At 48.1% G+C, this 24,141-nt stretch overlaps 1 protein-coding gene across 1 annotated transcript; it reads left to right on the top strand.

Moving 5' to 3' along the window:
- Positions 1–625: 625 nt before the first annotated feature.
- Batf (basic leucine zipper ATF-like transcription factor) lies at positions 626–23,411 on the top strand. The gene is made up of 3 exons (XM_036205541.1): positions 626–908; positions 3,307–3,411; positions 23,121–23,411. Exons 1-3 carry the CDS (start codon positions 846–848, stop codon positions 23,328–23,330), a joined length of 378 nt encoding a protein of 125 aa, XP_036061434.1. The 5' UTR covers positions 626–845; the 3' UTR covers positions 23,331–23,411.
- Positions 23,412–24,141: the final 730 nt, after the last annotated feature.

Raw genomic sequence — 24,141 nt, forward strand, 5'->3', positions numbered from 1 at the left:
ATGCCTCATCTCTGCCACACTTAGGGTGCCACCATTGAACTTTCTAGGAAGCCGGGGAGAGGGTGGCTATCACAGCACCCGTTCCAGAGCCTCCCTGTGACTCTCAGAGAGACCCCAACTCCTTGTTTAGCGGTCTGTAAAAGACATGGCCTCCTTTCCTTTTGTCCTCAGACCACCCCACTGTCCTGCAGGTGAATGAGGGAGGCCCTCAACCCCAAAACAGGGTGGGCAGCTGCTTTTGGGTGAAACCCAGAAAGAGGTCCCAGTCTTATTGCTTTATTTGGGTTTGAAAATCAAGTCGTGTGATGGTGGAAACTCTTTCCCGCTGTTCCCCGCTCTCTGCCATGTTGACAGAAGAGGACTTGCTAATTCTGGCTGGGGATTTTCCCTGCCTGGCTGTTTTTCTCTTTTATCTCCATCAATTGAAGAGAGCTTGCTCTGCCTTTCAAACTGCCGGAAGATACTGGGGTTTTGTGTATTTTTTTTTTCTTTCACCTAATTCTGTGGTCTTTTCCCAGATATGTATTTTCTCTCTAACTACCTTCTAACTTGTTGACGTTTCCGCCCATGTGACTTCCAGCTTGAATTACCAGAAACCACAAGAGAGAGCGTGTGCGCAAGCCCCAAAGTAAGCGAGATGTCCCTTTGGGGAGCAGTGCCTCTGCACCCCAGAGACAGAAGGACGCAGGGGTCTGTTGGAGGTGGCTGCTGGACAAGCAGGGGAGGCGCCTGTGGACGGTGGAAGGCTGGTGGCCCCCTAGCAGTCAGGAAGGGGAGCCAGCTAGTGAGAAGATCGCCCAGAGGCATCTGGGACGTTTTGTGGGAGAGCCCGGAAGATTACAGCCATGCCTCACAGCTCCGACAGCAGTGACTCCAGCTTCAGCCGCTCTCCTCCCCCTGGCAAGCAGGTACCCCCACACCCCCTACCTTCTGAATACCCTGGGGTGATGGAAGAGGGCCGGACTCCTCTGTTCTGCCTGGGGAGCTCTGTGGGGAAGGAAGTAGCTCTCTACTTGGCAGGGTGCTCTCTGACAAGACTCTAGATGTGGCATTTGCTATGCGGAGGGACAAGTGGCAATGCCTTCATCCCGCCACAAGCCCCCCCTTCCTCCATTCCCAGCAGTACACCTCATCTCTGCCACACTTTAGGTTCCCACAGTGAAACTTTCTAGGAAGCAAGGGGCAGGGTGACTATCACAGAACTTAGTGGAAGGGGTCTACCGCTATCAGAGGAATGTTCCAGTAGGCTGCTGGCAGACTCCACCCAAATCCTAGATCTGTAGCTTTCCAGGAAGAGCCGGGGGGGGGGGGGGGGGGGCAGACAGAACGGAGGTGAGGGAAGAAGAGAAATACAATAAAAGCCAAAGTAGACAGGAAGGGAAGGATGACTACATCTACCTGCCGAGGGACTGACCGCCTCTGTGACAAGAACAGCCACTGGGGAGGGATGCTGAAGCCACAGCCCGGATCTCTTTCCCTGTGGCTTCCAGATAGCAGAAAGAAGGCAGTGGCCGTGGAGGTTTGTTGGAGACCTACCTGCACCAGTAGCTAAAATCAGCTCCGGGAAACCAGGGAAGGAGGGAAGGATTCTGGGACTCTTAGAGTCTTGACTGACTACCAAACCAAGATGCTTCAGCATGAGAGATGCCTCAAATGGGATGCCCTTTCCACCTCGTAGTTCCTGAAGCTCTCTCTACCACATTCATGACATCCCTTGCTCTGGAGGGTTCTCCTCATCCAGGATAGACTTACGGATGGAACTTTTCTACATCTCAGTAATGTAAAAAAGTCATACTTTCCTTAGTACACATATTGGGCAGAGGCTATAGCTCAATGGTAGAATGTTTGCCTTACACATATCCAGAGGGCTTGCAAAATGCTGCAACCAAAATAAAAGTATGCAACCATCCCCTGTCACATCTGTCATAAGTGATCATTGCTACCACATCTACCATAAGCCCCTAACCAAAAAGCCTTACTGGTGAAGACCTCTAGAGGAAAATAGTCATCCCCTTGCTCACAATGGTATCAGAGCGGTTCAACTGCCTGGAAGATGGTACCATACTTTTCTTAGGGAGGAAATTACTCACAGTTCCATGGTAACCTAGTCCCCTGTGGCATTATGGGAAGAGCGCTTCCTTGCTCTCTCTAACCCAATGTCTGCCTGCTAGAATGACCTAGAAGTTTTGAATAAAGAAGGAAGGGGAATCAGGGCCTGGCCCCAGGATCTGTGAATCCTCTGACAGGGTAGGGGTTGCCAAAGGGCTTCTCTTAGCATCTCCACTGACCTGCAGTATCAGGGGTCAAAGCTGGAGCTAACCTCCCCAGTCTTCTATAGGACATATGTAGAGAGGACCCAAAGAGCACTTTGTCCTCTAAAGCCCCTACCGGTAGCTCACTAAAGCAGGCGGCCTCCACCTCGACTCATAGACTTATTTTTGGTGCCACATTTGTAGCAGGCATCATGTTCAGGACTGGGAAGGTCTCAAGACGGCTGCACAGTGAAGGAGATGAACGAGAGAAGGAGAGATCTGGGGGGGGGGCAGGGGGAGCTCTGCCCAAGGGCACAGCACAAGAAAATTGCTGGTGGAGATTCTCAGGCTTTAGAATCGGCACCAGAGGATGCCATACCCCTGGATGCCATGAGCTCAGGGACCAGTGTGGAGACCCCCAGCTTCATCCTGTGTAAAATAGAAATGACTGTACCTGCTCAGAGAGCTGGGGAGTTGGATCATAGCGTCTCTGAAAGCGCTTGTACAGAGACTGGCGCATAGTGGATGCTCATCCAAGTTTGTAAAGAAAAGAAAACAGTAAAAAGGCCGCCGAGAAGGGACACACAGACAGACAGACACAAACACAGACAGACACACACACACACACAAACACAGACAGACAGACACACAGACACACACACACACCCCGGAGAGAGAACATGAGGATAGAGCAACTCTGGAGAGAGCAGAGGTGACGGACAGATTTCATTGTCTTAACTGCTGTTTCCCAAAGCTGCCGTTCTGAAGCCTCAATCTCTCTCTCTTCACTTCTTCATGTAGCTTTTGATCAAAAGAAGACCATGGGAGACCTGAGGGTGGGTAGCAGGGAATGCTGAAGAAAATGTCTTTGGGCGCAGGCTTTTTGTAAATAAGGGGATGGATGGTAGAGAAGGAAGGAAGGAAGGAAGGAAGGAAGGAAGGAAGGAAGGAAGGAAGGAAGGAAGGAAGGAAGGAAGGAAGGAGCAAGCTGAACTCTCTAACAGCTAGAAGAGAGGGATGGACCTAACTAGTTATTGCTATCACTGCTTCCTAGGACTCCTCCGACGATGTGAGGAAAGTTCAGAGGAGGGAGAAGAACCGCATTGCTGCCCAGAAGAGCCGGCAGAGGCAGACACAGAAAGCCGACACCCTGCACTTGGTGAGTGCCCAGCCTTCTGAGCACGCTCTTGCACCTTAGGCTCTGCATCCCACACCAGTGGGGCTGTGAGACCCAGCTTTGATGCTGCTGCTGCTGTGGGGGAACGATGCACTCAGGGAGAGTAAATGCAGGATGAGACTTGCAGGGGTGAGGTGGGGAGGAAAGTCTCTCTTCTCCTATGCATGCATTAAAACATTCAGTAGCAGAGAGGCTGAGCCTTTCTAACCCAGGAGAGTGCAAGGGCACACATGAGTGGGATGCTGGCAGCCTCGGGACTTGATGAGAGACAGAATCACCTGTTCAGAAAGGGACAGCAGAGAGAGCGCCATCCTTCCTGAGTCAACATGAGCAAAATACTGCTGCTCAGAGAAAGGTAGATGTGAAGTTGGGCTTTGGGATGGCCGATCTTTCAGGACCACACATCTCAGCCCTCCAGAAGGCAGCCTGTTTGCCACCCAAATGCCCTTGCATTTGAGGGCAAAGGGTCAATGATGCTGCCCTTATTTTTTTCTTTCCCTGAACATCATGAAGGTTCTGTGCTGAGTTTCCCATTGTTAATGATGTATCTAGGGGCTGTGAAAGACACAATTTCTGGGCACTTCTCTGGGACAGTCACCATCCTGCTTGAGTGGCCAATAGTCTCAAACTCTTCTAGCAGGGAGGAGATGAGCTGCAGCCCCATCGGGGAGGCCCACAGCCTGGGCCAGAGACCCTGAGTCCTTGCTGGCCACAGTGCTCCCAACCTGTTCCTTCTTTACAGTCTGCCCCGTTCACTGTGTTCTTGCTCAACCATTCTTTCTCCACCGCATCCTTCTTCCTGTACTTTCTCCTAAAATATTCCCACATTGCTAATAGTCTAGAAGTTTCCATCAATGGTAAAAGTGCAATAAACACCAAAACCAACTAGGTGATGATACAAATGTTTAGCATGGTGATGGACTGCTTTAACCTTGTCAGGGATCAGTAATATGGGGCTGGGGCAAAAATGCTTGTCATGCATGCATGAGGGTCGGAGTTCAGATTCCCTGAACCGACATAAAAGCCAAATGGGCGGGAGGCAGAGGCAGGCAGATGTCTGTGAGTTTGAGCCAGCCTGATCCTCAGAGTGAGCTCCCAGGATAGCCAGAATTACATAGAGAGCCTCTGCTTGAGAGAGAGAGAGAGAGAGAGAGAGAGAGAGAGAGAGAGAGAGAGAGAGGACCTAATGGGCCTGTCAGCCTGCAATAATTCCAGTTTATGCGAAGTGGGAACTGAGACTCTTAGAGCAGGTTGGCTAGCCAGGCTAGTGCAAAAGAACAAGCCTTAGGTTCAGCAAGAGATCCTGACTCAATACAGAAGTTAGAAAGTGATTGGAAAAGAAGACACTGACATCAGCTTTGGGCCTCACACATACAAGCAAATACATATACACACCACACACGCACATACACATCCAACAAAAGAATAAGTAGTACGTGGTGTTAGAAGTCAAAAAGGGGGAGCTCTTCTTTTAGCTTTAAAGAAACCGAAAATGGGATGTCTGAACCTCTCTGCTGGGTTTATGTTTTGCTTGATAGGTACTTAACATACTCTCATGCTAACACCATTTTCAGTTGACAATACATGTCAAACTGACAAAAAAAAAAAAAAAAAAAAAAAAAAAGAATAGACAGTAGTCAGTGCAGAATGAGACCAGCAGTCTGGGTGTTCAATCTCTACCCCGGCTACCCATCCACTTCCAGCGATTCCCGCAGGGCTTAAAATCTCACAGCAGTTTCATTAATTTTAAGCTGACATTTCCCACCTGAGTCTGGTTCTTTAATAGTCCTGAAAGCAACAAAGCCACACTTAAAATAGGACAAGACCCTCTTTGTTTGGGTGAGTGGACAAGCACCTACAAGCTTTGTGAGTTTGCAATATTAAAAGAGGAAAGCTGGGTGCAGCCTCTCTGTACAGGGAGGGCCGGGCTCGAATGGCCACTCTGCTGTTTGCTGTCTGTGTGACTGAGCCCAGGTATGTTCTTCAGGAGCCTTAGACTCGGGCCCTTATCTCAATGGGAAATGGCAGGAACTGCTGACTATGGAGAGAATGCAGATGAAACACTGGGTATGGTGCCTGGCGTGCAGTAAATACTCAAAAGATTCAGTGCAACCAGAGGTATAATAATAGTATAAGAAGCATGAAAACTGAGATTAAGCAGGCATAGACATGTACATATGTATACTTTTATACATAAAGGCATACATGTATTTTCCCTGTATGTATATATGTACTATTATGTGTGGTGTGTGTGTGTGTGTATATTGTGTATGTGTATTGTGTGTGTGTGTGCATGTATGTACTTTTTCTCCACCGAATCTCAGTGCTGAGAGACTTCCTAACAGCTGTAAAGCTCAGACACATTTCAGGCCCGAGAGTCCTCTGCAGTACTCACCCCTCCTGTGGAAGGTCCCCCAGTGCACACCTGCTCACTTCTGGTAGCAGAGTGCTGTCTCCCTCCTGACAGGAGCGGGAGAGTCTCCCTGTCTCTAGCAGCAGGCTGCCTCCCTGTAAATTCAGCCCTCTGGTCTATGCCCAGCCCCTCAGGGGAGGTCCTTGAGCTGGCAAATTGTCTTAGGAAGACAAGAGGCAGAACCAAGATATTTAGATGATGGTCCTGTTATGACAGCAGTCTAGTAATCTCTGGTGTTCTGTGGGTCCATAGGGTCATGGGGTCATCATGTCCATGCCCCAGTCTCAATCCCCATAGCACCCCAGTTTCCTTGTATCTAAACTCTTTCCCGCTCCTTTCTTTGGAGCACTGTACCATGCTTTCATGTTCTGCCCAATGAACAGGTCTCAGGGGCTGCACCACAAGCCTGTGGACTGCTGTCACTATAACCTAGAGCTCCGTGGCTTCGGGTGGGAGCTCTCAGAAGCCACACACAGTTGCCACCATGCAGAGAGTTTGGCTGTGGTCTGAGCTCCACGAGACCTCTTGCTGACAGTTTCCCCTCTCCATCACCCTCTTATATACATGTGTGGTTCAGAGAGAAAAGCTCCTGCTGCCTCTGGTGAGTTCAGTTCCAAGTCTCAGTTTGCCCTTGACTCCTTTCCTTACGTGCAAGGCTCTGGAACCTTCTTCTGGCCACAGGGTTCATCCACCAAGAATTTGAAAATCAGGGTTTATGGATTACTGGGACTATATCAATTAAGGGACACATGGGGTTCATCTTAGGGTCCTAGCCTCACATATGCCAGGCTGCCAGTGTCTTCTTAATGTTTCCCGTTGGCACTATTATCTGCCTTAAAGCTCCCAGAGCCTAGCCTCTCCTGTGAGAGTATAAGATGCTTACCATTTAGCATTTTGAATATTCGCTCTGTCATCAAGCATGGTGCACTGATTGCTTTTCAAATGACAGAGGTGGGGAGGAGCCTCCTGTGGCAACCATGTTACAATGATCTCAGCATTGATTGATGCCATACAAAATGTATTTGTGGTTCTGTTCATAATTATGAAATGTATGTGATGATTTCCAAGACACAGACGTAAACACAAAACTACTAAGTATGACATTTCCACCCAGTCAGAAAAGTTGAATTATTCAGTAAATAGAGTTGGGACACCTGGCTAATTACTTGAGGAAACAAAAGGTTGGGTCCCTCGTTCCTTATACAACACACGGACAGAATAAATATTTTTCAAGGAAACTAAAGACGTCTTAGGGGGAAATATGAGATTTAAAAATGTATCTTGGCATAAAAAATTCAAATAAAATAGAAAATCATAAAGGAAAATACTGCTATACAAATATGATTTGTACATACACCAAAAAAGAAAAAAAAAATGGCTGAGCATGGTAGCACATACCTTTAATCCTAGCCCTCAGAAGGTAAAGGCAGGTGGATCTCTGTGAGTTTGAGACCAGCTTCATCTACATAGTGAGACACCCCCCGCATCTCAAAAGTCTACATAGTTCAAAATACTATATGCAAAATCAAAGGCGAATGGAGAACTGGGAGGAGATTATCTAGAAAGCTTGGGAGCCAAAAAGGCATTCACTGCATCCGTGAAAGCTCTTTGTCCAGGAAAGCGATGGGTTTCACAGAAAAATGAACAGTAATTACAAACTTAGAGAAAGGGAGAAATATAATGTACTTAAATATGTGAAGATGTGGCAGGCCTCCTCAGGAAAATGTCAGTTAGGGTGATGGGGTGAAAGATGATGTTGACACAGGAAACGGCCAAGCGAGAGAGGAGAGTGAGCATCACATTCCCTTAGCAGGACCAGTGGCTACAGCCCATCAGACGGCAGCGTGACCAGGCCCCCTCAGATGACACCTTCCCTGTCTCCCAGCACTTTACCATCTAGGAATCTGCTCAGGAGCACACCATTGATGACTCAATTCTCTGCTAGGTTTTGCTTTTTTTCCTCTTGGTTTTTGTTTTTGTTTGGTGGTACCTAGGACTGAACTCAGGGACTTGTACATGGCTGGGCAGATGCTCTACCACTGATCTGTAATGACCAGAAACTAGTTAAATATCCATCAGTGAAAGGGTGGTTGAGGGGCTGGAGAGATGGCTCAGCAGTTAAGAGCACTGGCTGTTCCTTCAGAGGACCCGGGTTCAATTCCCAGCACCCACATGGCAGCTCACAACTGTCTGTAACTCCAGTTCCAAGGAATCTGACACCTTCACATCAATGCACATAAAATAAATAAATATAAATAAGTTATTTTTTTTAAAAAGGGTGGTTGAATAAATGATAGTTAGTCTATTCTGAGTGGACCATTATGAAACTGTTAAAATGAGTTGTGTTTCAACATAGAAAAACTATCATTTCCTTTTCTAACATAGTTTTATTTTTTTTAAAGTTGTCTGTGTGTGCATGTGTGTGTGTGTGTGTGTGTGTGTGTGTGCACTCACATGCATGCACACACATAAACACAAGTACATGAGTACAAGTGCCCACAAAAGACAGAAGGAGGTATTGACCCCACGGAACTGTGAGCCATAGAGATGGAAACTGAACTCAGGTCCTCTGCAAGAGCAGTAGATGCCCTTAACCATTTGCCCAGCTCCTCTTTAAAATTTTCTAGATTACAGTTATTTATTGTCTGTTTGTTTGCTTATTATGGGGGGAAGGTGCATGCATGCCACCATGTGTGGAGGTCAGAGGCCAACCTAAGGAGTTAGTTCTCTCCCTCCACTGTGGAGGTCCTGGGGATAGAACTGAAGTCGTAAGGCTTGACAGCAAGTACCTTTACCCACTGAGCCATTGTCCCAGCCCTAAGTTCCCAGACTCTTAAGTAAGAAAAGTGTGGATATAGTATCTAGTTTACTTCCAACCACTTTTTTTTTTCTCAAGACAGGGTTTCTCTGGGTAGCTTTGGACCTATTCTGGATCTCGCTCTGTAGACCAGGCTGGCCTGAAACTCACAGAGATCTGCCTGCCTCTGCCTCTCGAGTGCTGGGATTAAAGGCTTGCACCACCACCGCCCAGCTCCGAACCACATTTTTAAATCTGTTTGAGCAAAGTGTACACGCAAGTTTCAAATGCATGATCCAAACTTACTGATGTTTCCTATTTCCAAAAAGTCACACTGAAGTTGTGAGACTAGAGGGGCATCATTTGCACTTTTAATCCCTTTTCATCTCTGTCCTTTCAAGGGGCAACGATCATTGAGATTTGAGTGACCCTCAGGTCCATGGTATGAGACGAAACACTAGAAGGGATGGCAAGCCGTTTTCCCATGGCAGGTCACCTGTCACAGCTGGAGGCTCTCTGGCACCTTGCAGCATAGGGACCTTCCAGTCAATGTCGGAGATTAATTTAGAACATTGCTCACAAGAAGGCTCAAAGTAGAGGTGGTGGGAGGTGGTCAGTGGAGTCATCCCAGAGGGTGCTGTTGGCCCATGAGATCCAGTCCCGAGGACGACCTGAAGCAAGCTAGTCTGAGTGCTGATGTCAGATCTGGAAACCAGAGTACCCAGTGCTCCTTTCAAAAGGAGGTGAGCCAGGTAACTGGCTGCTGTGGGTTCCTGAAGGAATCTCATCACGGTTCAGGACAGAGACCTCTGTAATGTTTAATATCACATAAAACAGAAAAATCATGTATGTAAACTGAGTTAATACCGTGAAAAATGAGAAGTTAGAGGAAAATTAGATAATGGAGAAATTCCCAAAGACGGAGCTCTTGGCATGCTGAGATGGCTTGGCAGGGTCCCACAGTTCTTTGTCTGATTCTGGGAGACCGTGCCCTAAGGTTTATTAGCATAAAGAATTCAAAGGTCTGTAAAAGAATAAAATACGAAGGGATTCTGGCTAGTTCTACCTTTTAAAAGTGCAATATGAAGCCAGTGAATCATCTCTGGAAAAGAGACGCCTCTCTGGTGTCTCTATCACTCTGATTTTTTTTAAAGAGTGTGGCGACTGCACACCTGGCCGTGGTCAGGTAGTGTGCATTTGGTGCCCTACCAGCAATATAGCATTTGATCAGGGAAAAAAAAAAATCCTTAAGTAATCTGCCCAAGGTTACACAGCTTGAACTTCAGAGCACTCCTTCCTAACCACTAAACACACTATTTCTATCTTCCTTGGATCACTAGGTGTTTATTTTTTACTGTTTAAGCAATGCCCTCCAAAATTCTTATTTTTCCCAGCTCATCTTTAGGCTTCATCAAGAAAGTAAAGATTCATTCTCTCTCTCTCTCTCTCTCTCTCTCTCTCTCTCTCTCTCTCTCTCTCTCTCTCACACACACACACACACACACACACACACACACATCTCTCTTTCTCTCTTTCATGCACACAGGCATGTGCGAATGCATATATATATATATACACACACATATATACACATGTGATACATGTATCCATTTTTAGAAGGTTGCATTGCATTAATATTATACATGAGAATAAACTTTGGAGACAGTACTTCCACTTTTAGACCTATAAGGCAAAGATAATAGATGAGGATGCTTGAAGCATGGGTGTCTGTGGACCGAAAACACTATGGATGCCGTAAAATTAGGTAGATGTTTAAGAATGGGGTATTGATCAGATTGTGATCCATTTATACAATAGAGTTTGAGATTGGTACTCGACATGACTGTGGAGATCTATGTCTGTTGACTTAGAAAGATGTCTATGAGACTGAAGTGAGTTAAACAAGCAAGTCTTGAGGAGTGTGCTGAGCACCATCTGCTAATGTAAAGCCTGTGGGTTGGGGGGTTAGAAGCACAGTCTCCAAAATACTGATAGTGGTTACTCGTGGGTGACTGGGCTTGGGTAATTGCCTCACTCCTGGTAGTTTGCAGTTTTATTATGATGAATACGTGCTGTGTAAGCAATCAGAAATAGGTCCAGTCTTTGCATGTCAGCTTTTTGAGTAGAGGAAGAACAGGTCAAGGCAATTGAACTACCCCAACTGCTTATCCAAGGATGATGGGTTGGTGTGTTAGGGTTGGGAGGTACCCACACTTGAACAATGCCTGTCTAAACTGGATTGTGGGTGCCAGGTCATAAGCCAACAGCTACCCTGTTTAACAGGTGTCCTCAGGAGGCCATCCTCAGTGGCTCCTCAGTGTGATCCCTGCTTCCCACAGGAGTGGACTGGTCCATGGGATAAAGGTCTGTGGTGATATATTGCTGCGTATCACAATAAAGCTCACCTGGGGATCAGAGGACAAAGCTGGCCACTATATTAAACATAGAGGTCAGGCAGTGGTAGCACACGCCTTTAATCCCAGCACTTGGGAGGAGGAAGTAGGAAGATCAGGAGTTCAAGGGCCACCCTGGGCTACAAGAGATTGAACCAGTCTAAAAGAAAAGCAGAGCCACGTGGTGGTGGTGGTGGTGGTGGTGGTGGTGGTGGTGGTGGTGGTAGTGGTGGTGCAGGCCTTTAATCCCAGCACTAGGGAAGTGGAGACAGGAATATGAGGATTTGTAGAGGTAAGAAGTTTTAAGTGGCTGCTGACTCTGTCCTCTGATCCCCAGATAAGTTTTGTTGGGGTACATAGTATATCACTACAAAGGTCCTTTCAGTTTGTCTTTCCACAGAGGGTCTCACCATGGCTTCACATAATGGCTTCTAGAGGAAATGCCAAGAATTGTGGCTATACTATCTTGTTCACAGGATCAAAATATTTAAAAAGGAAACCTGGGGGGTGGGTGGGGTAGACCAAAATGTCATGTTACCAGTGAGCCAATCAGTGTCTTTTCTTAGGGATACCCAAGGACCCCGAGATCTTGCCCCCCTACCAGCCTGCATCTGCTTTATGCAAAGCTTTCTGAGCTTTGGGGTTTTTTTTGGGGGGGGGGTGCAGGGGTGTTGTTGTTGTTGTTTGGTTGTTTGGTTGTTTGGTTTTGCTGTTCCCATCTGTCATTTTGCAAAGGGTAAGCCATGAAGTAGACCTATGGCCAGAATGCTTGCACAGTAAGACTCCTTAGTTCTAGAACATTCGACAACAGCAAGAGACCCTAAGAGGAGTTAAGGTAGGAAAGACCTAGACTTTAAATACCTCTTTATTGAGAAGATGTAAAGGCAGGAACCCAAAAGGCTGATGATATTTTTGAAGAAAATATTTGCATTATAAAATTAAATACATGAAGATTTAATATGTGTACCAAGAAAGAACATCTTTTGAAAGAAAAACATCAAAACGCCTATCAATAAGTGGGCAGAGACTGTGTACAGAAAGCTTACGCACATTTTTCCTAGCCAAATGAAAATAACTAAATTTTCTTTTCTGATGACGAAAACAATACGCATCGAGGCAGGGTTTCTCAACCTCAGGGTGATTGACATTTTGAGTCTCATACATTTTTCTTTTCCCCTGGTACTGGGGATTGAGCCTAGGGCCTATACATGCAGGGCAAACACTCTACCACTGAACTATACTCCTGGTCTTTTTCCTCTCTACATTAAAAAATTTGAGACAAGGTATCACAAAGCTACCCAGGCTAGCTTTAAAGGATGTAAAAGGTCATCTTTATTTATTTTTTTAAGATGGTCTTTTTTCATCATTAGAAATTGACAACTTGTACCAGTAAGATGGCATTAAGAAATCTTCACAAATGCCAGGTGGTGGTGGTGCATGCCTTTAAATCCAGCACTCAGGAAGCAGAAGCAGGTGAATCTCTGTGAGTTCAAGGCCAGCCTGGTCTACAAAGCGAGTTCCAGGACAAGCAGGGCTACACAGAGAAACTCTGTCTTGAAAAACAAAGAAAAAAACCAAAACAAAACAAATAGACAAAAAAAAAAAAAAAAAAAGTGTTAGGGACTAGGCTCATGGGTATTTTTACATCTTAAAAGCTCTTTAAGGCCAGGCATGGTGATGCATGCCTTTAATCCCAGAACACAGGAAGCAGAGGCAGATGGATCCGTGTGATTTCAAGGCCAGCCTATTCCATATAGTGAGGACCAGGCCAGCAGAGGTACATAGTGAGACCTGATCTCAAATTAATTAATAGGTATACTATATGTTTTTATTTGTTTTGCTTTATTTTATTTATTAAAAAACAAGTGCTGGGTGGTGGTGGCACACGCCTGTAATCCCAGCACTCAGGAGGCAGAGGCAGGTGGATCTCTGTGAGTTCGAGGCCAGCCTGGTCTACAGAGCTAGTCCAGGACAGGCTCCAAAGCTACAGAGAAACCCTGTCTCGAAAAACCAAAGGAAAAAAAAAAGTGATCAAAGTTGAAGGAAACTGAGGGAGAGGTATCATTGTGAGGTTTTCGTAGGAGACCTTGCAGTTTACCCTTCAAACTGGAGCACTTTGGGGAGTTAAAATGGACCCTAGTAAATAAACATCAGACCCTAATAGCAGGTGGACTTGGACCATCCCAGGAAACATGGGCGAACCTGGATCACTTACAAACGCAAAGGAAATGATAAAGCTCAAAGCCAAGCAGAGGGCCCAAATTCTTAGGACCAAAGGCGACTTTTGGCACCCGGAAGGACTCAGCTGGCACATGAACATGCCTCTTGTTCATTGTCGATTAGCTGGGAGCTCCAGAAAGGGAGACCGAGTCTCAGCACCCACCAGCAGAAGCACTCCATCCACTCTGCGAGTATTTGCCACTTTCCTGCTTGTGTGGCTCCTTGAAGCACTGGGATTCTAGGAAGGAAGGCTGAGCCCTTGGTTTCACAGGTCTAACATCCACTGTCGGTCCAGAAACCAGACAAATACAGGATCTCATTAATTACACCTTGTGAAAAAACAACAACAAAACGCTTCGAAGAAAACGCAATACAGTGTTGAAAGTGAATTAGGGACAGGGTGAAGGCAGTGATGGGGGAGGCCGTTCCCCAGGCCCTGAGACTGGAGATCACGAGCAAACTGAAGAGGAGGCTGGGAAGATCTGGGGAGAGGGGACCAATGACAGAGACTTGGGGTGGAAAGTCACTGGAGGCATCAGAGGAGGACAGGGAGCCACAGAGAGTCAGAGTGACAGGGACAGATCAGATATGCAGGAAGGGGGGTGGGGATCCAGATTGGGAAGGTGGAGTATGAAGACCATTCTAATCCAGGCTGGGGATTGCTCTCCAACTTTTTTTTTTTTTTTTTAAAGAGAATATCTTTGATTAATTCTTGGACAATTTCATACACTTAAACAGCGCCTACTGATCATCCTCCCCCGACTCTCTCCTCCCAATCTCCCCAACATATTCCCCTTTCCTCCGACTCATGTCTTCTCTTTAAAAAAAAAAAAATTCTTTTTTAATCCACAAAGTCCAGTTAATGCTGCTGTCGGACTGTTCGCTGACCTTGTCAGGTAAAGCCAGCTGCCGTGAGTTCTTGAGTTTAGTGGCCGAGTCCCATCTAGAAGAGAGTGTTTCATGGCTCTCCTACCCATCCTCTAGCTCTTCCGTTCTGTCTGCCCCTCTTCTGTGGAGTTCCCTGAGTCTTGGCTGAAGGGCTAGAGTGGTTATTGATGTGCCGTCTAGGGCTGAGCACTCAGAAGTCACTTGTCCCCTGTCTTTTGACCCGTGATGGGCCTCGACATTAACTGCTGACCACAGCAGACAGCCGCTTCTCTCTGGCCAAGGTGGAGGACAGCACTCATCTGTGGCTGTCAACATCAGTACCAGGAAGGCAGTTTGACAACACAGTCAGTTAATCAGGACAACATTATCAGGTTACCGTCTTGGGCCTAGACCTCCCAAGCGAAGGGCCTTTGAACCAGTGAACCTAAATTCTTATCACCAAGTGGGAAGCAGCAGCCTCCCCAGGCTGTATGAGCTGGAATTGGAGAGCCAGTGTGAGAATTCTCTTCTCTGTCGGGAAGGAAAGTGGAACTCCAGCTGGAAGGAAGGAGGAATCTGCCTCAGGTTTGTCTGCTAGTCAGTGCAGAACCCGGCCTTGACACACACATCAACCTGGGTGTCTTCTCCCCCTGAGAGGGATGCTTTTCTGTCAGCGTGCTCAGGAGAACTCTAAGTTGGCCGCTTCTCCACAAGGGCCTTCCACTGTGTCTGCTGGGGCCTCCTTGGGTGGGTCAAGCCCAAGTGAGGGAAATGACGTTCAGAGCCGAGGTGGTGGCAGAGTAGTGTAACTTGGATATTCCCACTCTCTACATGGCTGGGCCTTTTGAAAAAGGAACCTCTGAGATTCTTTTGTAACTGTCCTTGAGGCACAAAGCAGAAGCTGTTAAAGCTGGAATGTTGGGTAAAACTATCACCAAATAGCCTGAATGTCACATGCCTACTCGGTAGATACTTTCACAGGCGTCTGGTTACATTCCAAGCAGGCAAGTAAGCCATGTGATTTTGCTGAGCACTTACTGAGTGCTGTCCCATCACTGAGGAACTAAGTCATGAAGATAATGGTAGCTTCCCTGGGCCCTGAGGGAGGCTTACCAACTCAAAAGGAACTAGTGAGATTCCCTCAGATTCACACCTCCTGCCTTTCCATCGTAAGAACCAGGTGTGCTGGAACCAGAGAGAGGCTCATGGGTGAATGAGCTTGCAGCATAGGCTGCCAATCTGAGTTTGATCCCTGAAACTCATAGAACTGACGCCACAAAGATGACCTCTGACCTCTGCAGACCTGCCCATGGCTCATGCATGCCTGTCCTCACACACACACACACACACACACACACACACACACACACACACACCATATGCACACAGTAATAATAACAATGAATGAATTTAATACTTTAAGAGCTGTTCTGAACATTGTTGTCACCAACAGTATATTATGTTAAAATTCCAAAGTATTTTAGAAAAAAAAATTAACTTAGAACTTTCCATTCAACTCTAAGATTCTTTGTCTTATGTACTTATAAAAATATATATTTAATGTAGCTGGGTGGTGGTGGGGCACACCCCGGGAGTCAGAGGCAGGCAGATTACTGAGTTTGAGGACAGTATGTTCTACAGAGTATGCTCTAGGACAGGCAGAGCAACATAGAGAAACCCTGTCTTGAAAAACAAACAATCCAAAAACAACAAAAAAAAAGAAAGAAAGAAAGAAAGAAAGAAAGAAAGAAAGAAAAAAAGAAAGAAAGAAAAAGAAAAAATATATTTAATGAAATAAATTTAATAGTGATGATTAGGTATGCTATTATACTGGTGTTAAAAACCCACAGTGAACATGATTCTCAATTTGGCTAAGCACTGGGCTCATCAGGGAAGTATTTCTAAATCTTGATGCCTGTGCCCCATGCAGAACATGAACTTGGGGCCTCTCCAGGACACAGGGTGGAATCCAGACGGTGGAGTCTGCCTGTGGATCGAGGTGCTGTTCATCACACAGCTTGAAAAGTGCTTTGAGAAGCGTGGAATAGCCCAATGCTGCAAGGGACTTCAGGATAGGGGTAGGGCAGCCATGCAGGAGACTTGCCCGAGCCCCTTCTATTGGAGATAAAGTAGGACTCAGAGCAGAAGCTGAGATAATCTGGGGAAAAGGGACCAATGGACAGACGCTGGGCCAGAAGCAACCTGAGGCACCAAAAATGGATGGAAGAGCCACAGGCAGAAATAAACTGGATAAACAGAAGCCATGGGGGCATGCGGCAGGAAGTGTGGCGTCAGTTACGTGCATGTACACCCAGGGACTCTGTCCCAGCACCTCGTAAGCCTCTGCTCTCTGTTTCCCCAAGTGGGCTTCCCTGGAGTCCAGTCAGCGACAAGCAGTTAGGCCATCAAGGGGAGGCAGCAGCTAGTGGCAGTTTCTTTTTCTCATGTAGCAAGGAGCTCAGAATGGAAAGAGCAGGTTAGAGGCAGAAAAAACAAAGCTCTCTGGTCTGTGCTACCAGGATCGGAGCAGCTTTTTCGGCTGCTGATCCTCCAGGCTTCATTCTGTGTTGAAGGAGAGTGGATTTGTCCTTGCCCAGTGGCTCTACCCTGTAAGAAGAAAGAGAATCCCCTGTCCCGGTACTTCTACCTACATATCACCAGTCATAATTCTGTCACACACACACACACACACACACACACACACACACACACACACACACTCACAAGCTCGAGGACACTTTGCACCAGACACAAGGAAGCTGGGCATTTGAGTCTCTCAAAGTTGAAAGCAGTGGGGTGTTTGGGGAGGATGCTGAGTGAGCCAGCCTCCAGTGTTTTTCAAACTGTGAGGAAAAATAAGACCCAGGCAGCAGCCTTCCAATCCCATGACTATAGATAGACAGGGCCTCAGGGGCATGGCTGGTGTGACTGACCAGCTACCGATGGCTGGGAGCTGAAGACAGATCCAGAACCCAGTATGTATGTGGTGACTCTTCCCCTCAGATGAAAGGCAATGGTGGCAGATGGAGGCCTAGTCCTTCCTTTCCTGGGGAGCAGTCCACCTCTCAGTTGGAAACATTCTTCAGGAACTGTGGGCTCCACTTACCACCTGCTCTTGATGTGTGTGTGGCACAGGGTGGGACCAATTCCAAATGCACATGAGTTGGAATCTCCTTGTGCCGATGGTAGTATGCACACTCCTTTGAGCGGTGGAAAAACACCGATGTTATTTCAACCTCTGAAAATGGCTATTATTAGTAAAGGCAAGGAGATGGGGCTGGAGCAACGGCTCAGTGGTTAAGAGCAGGGGCTGCTCTTCCAGAGGACCCGGGTTCGAAATCCAGCACCCATATGGTAGTTCACAACCATCTGTAACTCCAGTTCCAGGGGATCTGACACCCTCTGATGGCCTCCACAGGCACCAGGCACATAGTGGTGTACAAACATACATGCATGTAAACATGCACATAAAATAAAATTTCAGGGGGTTGGGGATTTCGCTCAGTGGTAGAGCGCTTGCCTAGCAAGCGCAAGGCCCTGGGTTCAGTCCTCAGCTCTGGGGGAAAAATACAATTTCTTTTTTTTTTTTTTTAACAAAGAAAATGCAGGAAGGTCAAAGCCCTTGCCGCCTCCGAGAGCTGGCTGGGAACACAGTAGACCCCAGCCAGGAGGTGCCAGCTGCTCCCAATCTGCTTCTAACTCAGCTCTCTGGGGCTGAGGGACCAGCCTGGGGATTCCCCACTGCTCAGGAGCTCAGAGTGACCTCCTCTTCAGCCCCTCCAGGAGGGGATTTCCCAGAATGTTCCCATGCCTCAGGCAGCCTCCTCCTTAGCCACCCCCAGCTCTTGATAGAAGTGGCACCAGGTGACCCCACAGGTGAGGGAGGGTGAGTTGTGAACATTAGCTTTTAGATTAGCATGGGGAAGGGAGATTGGGCTGGTAACACTGGGATGTGAACAGAGCAGGGGTAATTGTAGCTCCGGGGGTTCTAACAGGTTCCCAAGGCAGGGGCTGCAGCCTACAAGCTGTGTGACCTCCAATGTGTTGCTTAACTTCTCTGTGCCTCAGTTTTTCCCTCTGATGTAAAAGGGGATGCTACATACTGTGCAATGATGTTACAAAGATTAGACATGATGATAGCTACACAACACTTAAAAGGGCAGGTCCAGGGGCACAGGCCTTTAATCGTAGTAATCAGGAGGCAGAGACAGGCAACCTCTGTGTTTGTGGCCAGCTTGGTCTACACAGCCAGTTCCAGGTCAGCTAGCCTCCATAATAAGACTCCTTCTCTGTCACACACACACACACACACACACACACACACAAGCTGAGGGGTGTTACAGGCTCTAGTCTACTAATACATTTAGGTAGCCAATTTGGAATCTGAAATATTGGAGAATCGAGGGGAATCTAGAGACACCCCCATTCCTGTGACTAGCAGTATTAGCTGCCCAATGGAAGTTTTGGGGAGCCTGTAACAGTGGACACCCAGGCTTACCCCAGCATCACTAGTGCTTCCTGGAGGACCCGATATCTGGCAAAGGTTGGGGATCATCTTGTCTTCAAGTGAAGGAACTGGTATTCAACAGGGAAAGTGAATCCCCCCAGGGCCAGCCACCCACTGTCACGGAACCAGGCTCATGTTGGAGGATAGTCTGGCCTCCGTGGAGGGCCTTTCCAGGGTGGCAGGATGGAAGTGGGCAATTCTGTGGCTTCAGGGGTGTGGCCGCCTCAGCATGTGGTATTATGTGATGTTGTGTGGGGTCATAGTCTCTGCGTGTCTTCTCCTTGCTCCTGGGAGCCCCTAGCTCACCCTAGCCATCAAGGCTTCAGTGCAGGAGAGGCAGGGAAGAGGAGTCCAGCTGGAGGCCCGCAGATCTCCTTCCCGGCTCTGGGCCCACCTTTCGAGGCGTCTACGCTTCTGAGAAGACACATGTGTGCAGGGACTCTGTGGCACTTTCTCCTCACCAGCCTGTAGGCATTTGAGGAAACTAGGCAGTATGGTTTTGCTCCGGGTCTCAGTTGGCCTCCTGGTGGGATGGTCACACTGACAGCTCAGGCTTTGTGAGAACCCAGATGGGCCAAACCACGTTCTGAAAAGCGAAGATCAGGCTAGCTGTGTGAAGTCAGGAGGCAGGTTAGCTCTCCCCACTGTGGCCAGAGGCCTGCCTGGTAGAGGAAATTTCCTTCATACACCCACCCACTCACTCCATGCCCTCGCTGAGTTCTGGTCCCAGCCCACACTGGGAAGTTAATGGGTATGGTTGAGGTCCCTCTGGATAAACAGCTGCCCCCAACTGTCCCTTTAGCTATCTAAGCCCTCTCAGGGGGCCCTGCTGCCCCCAGAAGGGTAGAGGGATGGGGCCCAGATCAGCCACTTCCTCCTTCAAGGGAAGTCAAGTCAGAATCTTCCTCTAGGGAGTGGCCAGTGTGGGCAGGGGCCTGAGCTTACAGACATTTCTCTTGCAAGAAGCAGTTGGCCTTTGTGAGGTCAAGACAAACTTTGCCCCACAGTTAGAGGCAGGAGGCAGTGCTTATTAGTCAGGCCTGCCCCAGCTTGGGCTTTGGAATCTGCAGGCCCAGGAGATGGCAGAGGAGAGAGCTGGAGGCTGCTCCTCACAGCTTGCTAGTCACTTCCCAAAAGCTGGGCCTGCCCCTAGGCGGGGAGAAGCTCAGAGCCCGCCCACCCTGTCCGTCCCGTCCCTACTTGCCGCCTTGGGGTTTACCCAGGCTCTTCAGAGCACTGAACTTACAGTAAATGCTGTCACCACTGGAAACTCTCAGAGGGGGCGAGGAAAGGACCAGGACTCCGGGCCCCAGTTCCCGTCTTAGCGCACTGCCCCCCCCTCCCGCCCCCCAGATTCATTTCGCCCACCTTTCAGTAAAGGGGCAATGCCTTCCTGGTAAAGGGCTTGCGGACCTCTGCGGACCTCCCTCTGGGTTGTGTCAGGAAAAAAAACCCCGAAAAGACAAAAGGGTTGAAATGCCCATCTGGTCACAGCCAGCAGCAGCAGCAGCAGCAGCCAGGGACTGACCACCATCCAGCTTCTGGCTTCCCTTACCCCACACTGGAAATGGGGGTTTCCTTTGCGCCCGGCTAGGGGCCTCGGTTAGCTCAGAAAGCATAATGTCTGGCTGAGGCTGAGCGCCACATCTGACCTTCAAAAGAACTGGAAGCCGGCTTGATGAGCGAGGTCAGGGCCCTATGCTCCTCCACCACTTTAAAACAAAACAAAACAAAACGAAAAAACCTACAGCTGCTCTGGGTTTAGATGATTGGCAGTGTAAGTGATAAATCCCATCTTTCGTCAGCCTGCAGCTCACTCCTGATGGATCATTTAGGGCAAGTTTTAAATGTCAAGTTATCTTGCATCTGTTAACCGCTATACTTTTGAGTCAACGTTCTCATGCCAACAATTGATGCTATCAGCCAGTCAGTCAACAAACATTTAAGTTCACTTGGCACTTAAGCAGCCATTTAATACATGTTTAGATAATTAAAGCAGATTTTATAATTACTTGCATTATATATTTATTTACATCATATAATTATTTACCCAGTATTTTATTCACCATCATTTTCAAACTTGCCTGGTCATTAGAATGACCCAGGACACCTGTTAAAAGCTTGGATTTCCAGAGCTAGCTAGGGCAATGGCTTAGTCAGTAAAGCACTAATGTGAGGACCTGAGTTTGGTTCTCTATACCCGCATAAAAAGTGGGGTGAGGGGGTGCGTGCCTGGAATCTCTGCAACGGTGAGACTGGAGACAGATCTCTGGAAACTTGTGGGCCAGCTGGAAGTTCCAGGCCAATGAGAGACCCTCTCTCAAACTGTGGAAGGTGCGAGGTGGTGTAGGGGGAGTCGCCTTCCGACCTACACACACACACACACACACACACACACACACACACACACACACACCTCACATGTATGCACCTGCAACCATACCTGTGTGCATACAACACACATGTGGAAAAGAGAAATTTCTCCTCAAATCTCAACTCTGCAAAAATAAGAGCTGCCTGCCAGCACAGGTGGCTTCTGAGCCCAGCTGGGGAGGCCCCAGCACTTAGCAGGGGTCTGTTCTCTCAGGTCTGGGAATCCCATGGTCTGAAGGAGCTATTGCTTCTCGGCAATTGCTATGTACCAGAGCGCCATGGCGGCTGGTAAATGATGCAGTCCCCTACCAACACGGAAAGATATTTCCGGACGAAGTGCTCGCTGCTTCTATACTGAGGTGGAGAGCACAGGACTTACCTGAGGTTCCCCTCCTATGGTTTTAGTGAATCCACTATCAGTTGTGATCTGAGAATTCTCAATGGAAAGTTCCAGAAATAAACAAGTCTTAAGTAACTCCGATTATAGTATGTAGTCATAAATGTTCCGTTCCATGGTTATTTGTTGATAATCTCTTCCTATGTTTATAAACTTCATCATAGGCTTACACTTAGAGTAACACAGAGTGTTAATGGGTACTGTCCAGGGTTTGGGAATGGTTTGGAACAGGATTTCAAAACTCAACAATTGTGCGCAGGAGGGAGCAGGATAGAACGCCGAGTCCATCGTAGAGCCTCAATATTCAGAAAGGCTCGCTCTAAACATCCTAGAGGGTGAAGCAGCCCTGCTTGTGAGCCAAGTGCAAACACAAGGACTTGGTGTGTGTGTTGGGGGTGGAGGAAACCGGCAGAGAACGTTCCATACACTGCTTTCCACTCTCTTAGGGTCTGGCCCGATCTCCAGTTTCTCTTGGTTATATGCTTGCCACTCTCAGCCTAGAGGCACACATGCAGGCATGTTTGCGCATGTACCCATAAGAGCACAAGTGTGAGCTCACACACACACACACACACACACACACACACACACACACCTCTACCTGGGTGAGGTTTTCCGTGGTTTTTCTGCACCAGACTTGTGTGTATGTTTGGTCCTGGTGAAGCAACAGTGTTGGGGGTGTTGGTGCCAGCAAGGGTTGAGTGTCCCTAAGAGGTATTAATGCCTTTCTCAGTTTCTTCCTTTCCTCACACTCTCTCTTTTTTCCTTCCTCTCCGTCCTCCCTCCCTCTCTCCCTTTTGGTATACTGGCAATTGAGCCGAAGGCTTTGTTGTTTTATGCACACTAGGTGTTTCCCAGCCCTTTAGGCTCATTTATCTAGAGACGCAGTGACTGGCTCCCACTTTATTTCCTAGCCCAGGTTGGCCTCCAACCCCCAATCCTCCTGTGTCCACACCCTGGCTGCTGGGATGACAGGTCTGTGCCTCCATGCCCAGCTCATCTCACTTCTGAGGGACGGGGTTAGGTATCATAAGGGGACTGTAAAGAGACTCACAAGAGATTGTTCTACACCTCTCTTTTCTATTACACATGAGCTTCTTAAAAAAAAAATTTTTTTTTTAAATTTTTTTGGTGTTTTTGAAACAGAGTTTCTCTGTGTAGTTTTGGTGCCTTTCCTGGATCTCGCTCTGTAGACCAGGCTGGCCTCGAACTCACAGAGATCCGTCTGCCTCTGCCTCCCAAGAGTTGGGATTAAAGGCGTGCGCCACCACCATCCCCCACCCCACCCCCACGCGAGCTTCTTTTCTACACTCCCTGCTTGCCCATTCACTTTTTCACCATTCATGGCCCTCCATCACCATGTCCTTGAACCACCAGAACTCTGAGCTAAATAAACCACCCAGCCTCCGGTGTTTTGCTATAGTGATAGGGAAGAGACAGATCAGACTATGAAATTGCTATTTTTATCCATCAAAACAGACAGCTATCAGCAGTTTGCATATGGGTCAGCCTGATATTTATGCACATCCACATACATAGGTGCACCCATACAAACCCATGTGTATACATGCACACAGCCTCTTGTGCACATGAATTCCCAGTGGCCCTTCTTGGTGTCTGTGCTGATAGAAAACGACTCTGACCCACCACGGCACTGCCTTCCTGCCCCACCCACCTTCCCACCTTCCCCTATACTCACCATCATGCTGATTGTCCCTTTCCAGGAGAGTGAAGACCTGGAGAAACAGAATGCGGCTCTGCGCAAGGAGATCAAACAACTCACAGAGGAGCTGAAGTACTTCACATCCGTGTTGAGCAGCCACGAGCCCCTGTGCTCCGTGCTGGCCAGCGGCACCCCCTCACCTCCCGAAGTGGTATATAGCGCCCATGCCTTCCACCAGCCTCACATCAGCTCACCACGCTTCCAGCCCTGAGCTTCCAGACAGGAAGAGGACAGAGCCCCAGTTGATGTCACTCCCATGGGCCTTTGGAGGGGCATGTCATCCGAGGCCAGGCTACCTACCCTCATACCTCCATCTGGAGACCCAGTGGCAGAGGCCTGGACAAGGACTGAACACAAGAACTGTAATGGCCAGAGGGACTTGAAGCCTCCCACTGGAGTGCAGCCAATGTACTGGACCCCACATGAGTGGAAAAGCAGCCCTTGAGAGTCATGGGTGATGCCCAAGACCTACAGCACAGAGGAAGAAGGGCAGGGAGGCGATAGTTTTCTAAATAAATATTTTCTAAGCAACCAGCCCTGGAAAGCGGCTTTCCTTGTTTCCCCATGAACATTCTACAAACCACTTTCTTTTGGTTTGAGACCTGATTTTTCTCTCTGGCTTCAGGGAGCGTGCCTCCAGACTCAAGGGAATTCTGCGTCTATCTCTTTCCCATGTTTGGTTCACCTGCTTGGGAAGCTGGTCTCTTTTCAAACCATCTTCGACTTCTAGAGACCTCTCTCCCTCACCCTCCTCCCCAGATCTGCTCCGTGTGATCTGCCCAGCCCTGCCTGCCTCTTACCCCATTCTTTCTCTAGGTGGCGGGAGCAGTTCACTCTGCAGTTAGAGAAAGCGCTTAGCGCAAGATGCTGATCTGGAGAGATGGGAGTCAGGGAGATCTCAGCTTCTCCCATCTGTACACCTTCCCAGAGGGCTGCTCCAGCCACACAGCCAAGTCTCCAGGATGCCATGGGCCAGGTTCCTTGCTGGGAATCTTGAGTAACACAAAGTCAGCTCCTCAGAG

Source organism: Onychomys torridus, chromosome 14, assembly GCF_903995425.1.
Source record: "Onychomys torridus chromosome 14, mOncTor1.1, whole genome shotgun sequence".
NCBI classification, from domain to species: Eukaryota; Metazoa; Chordata; class Mammalia; order Rodentia; family Cricetidae; genus Onychomys; species Onychomys torridus.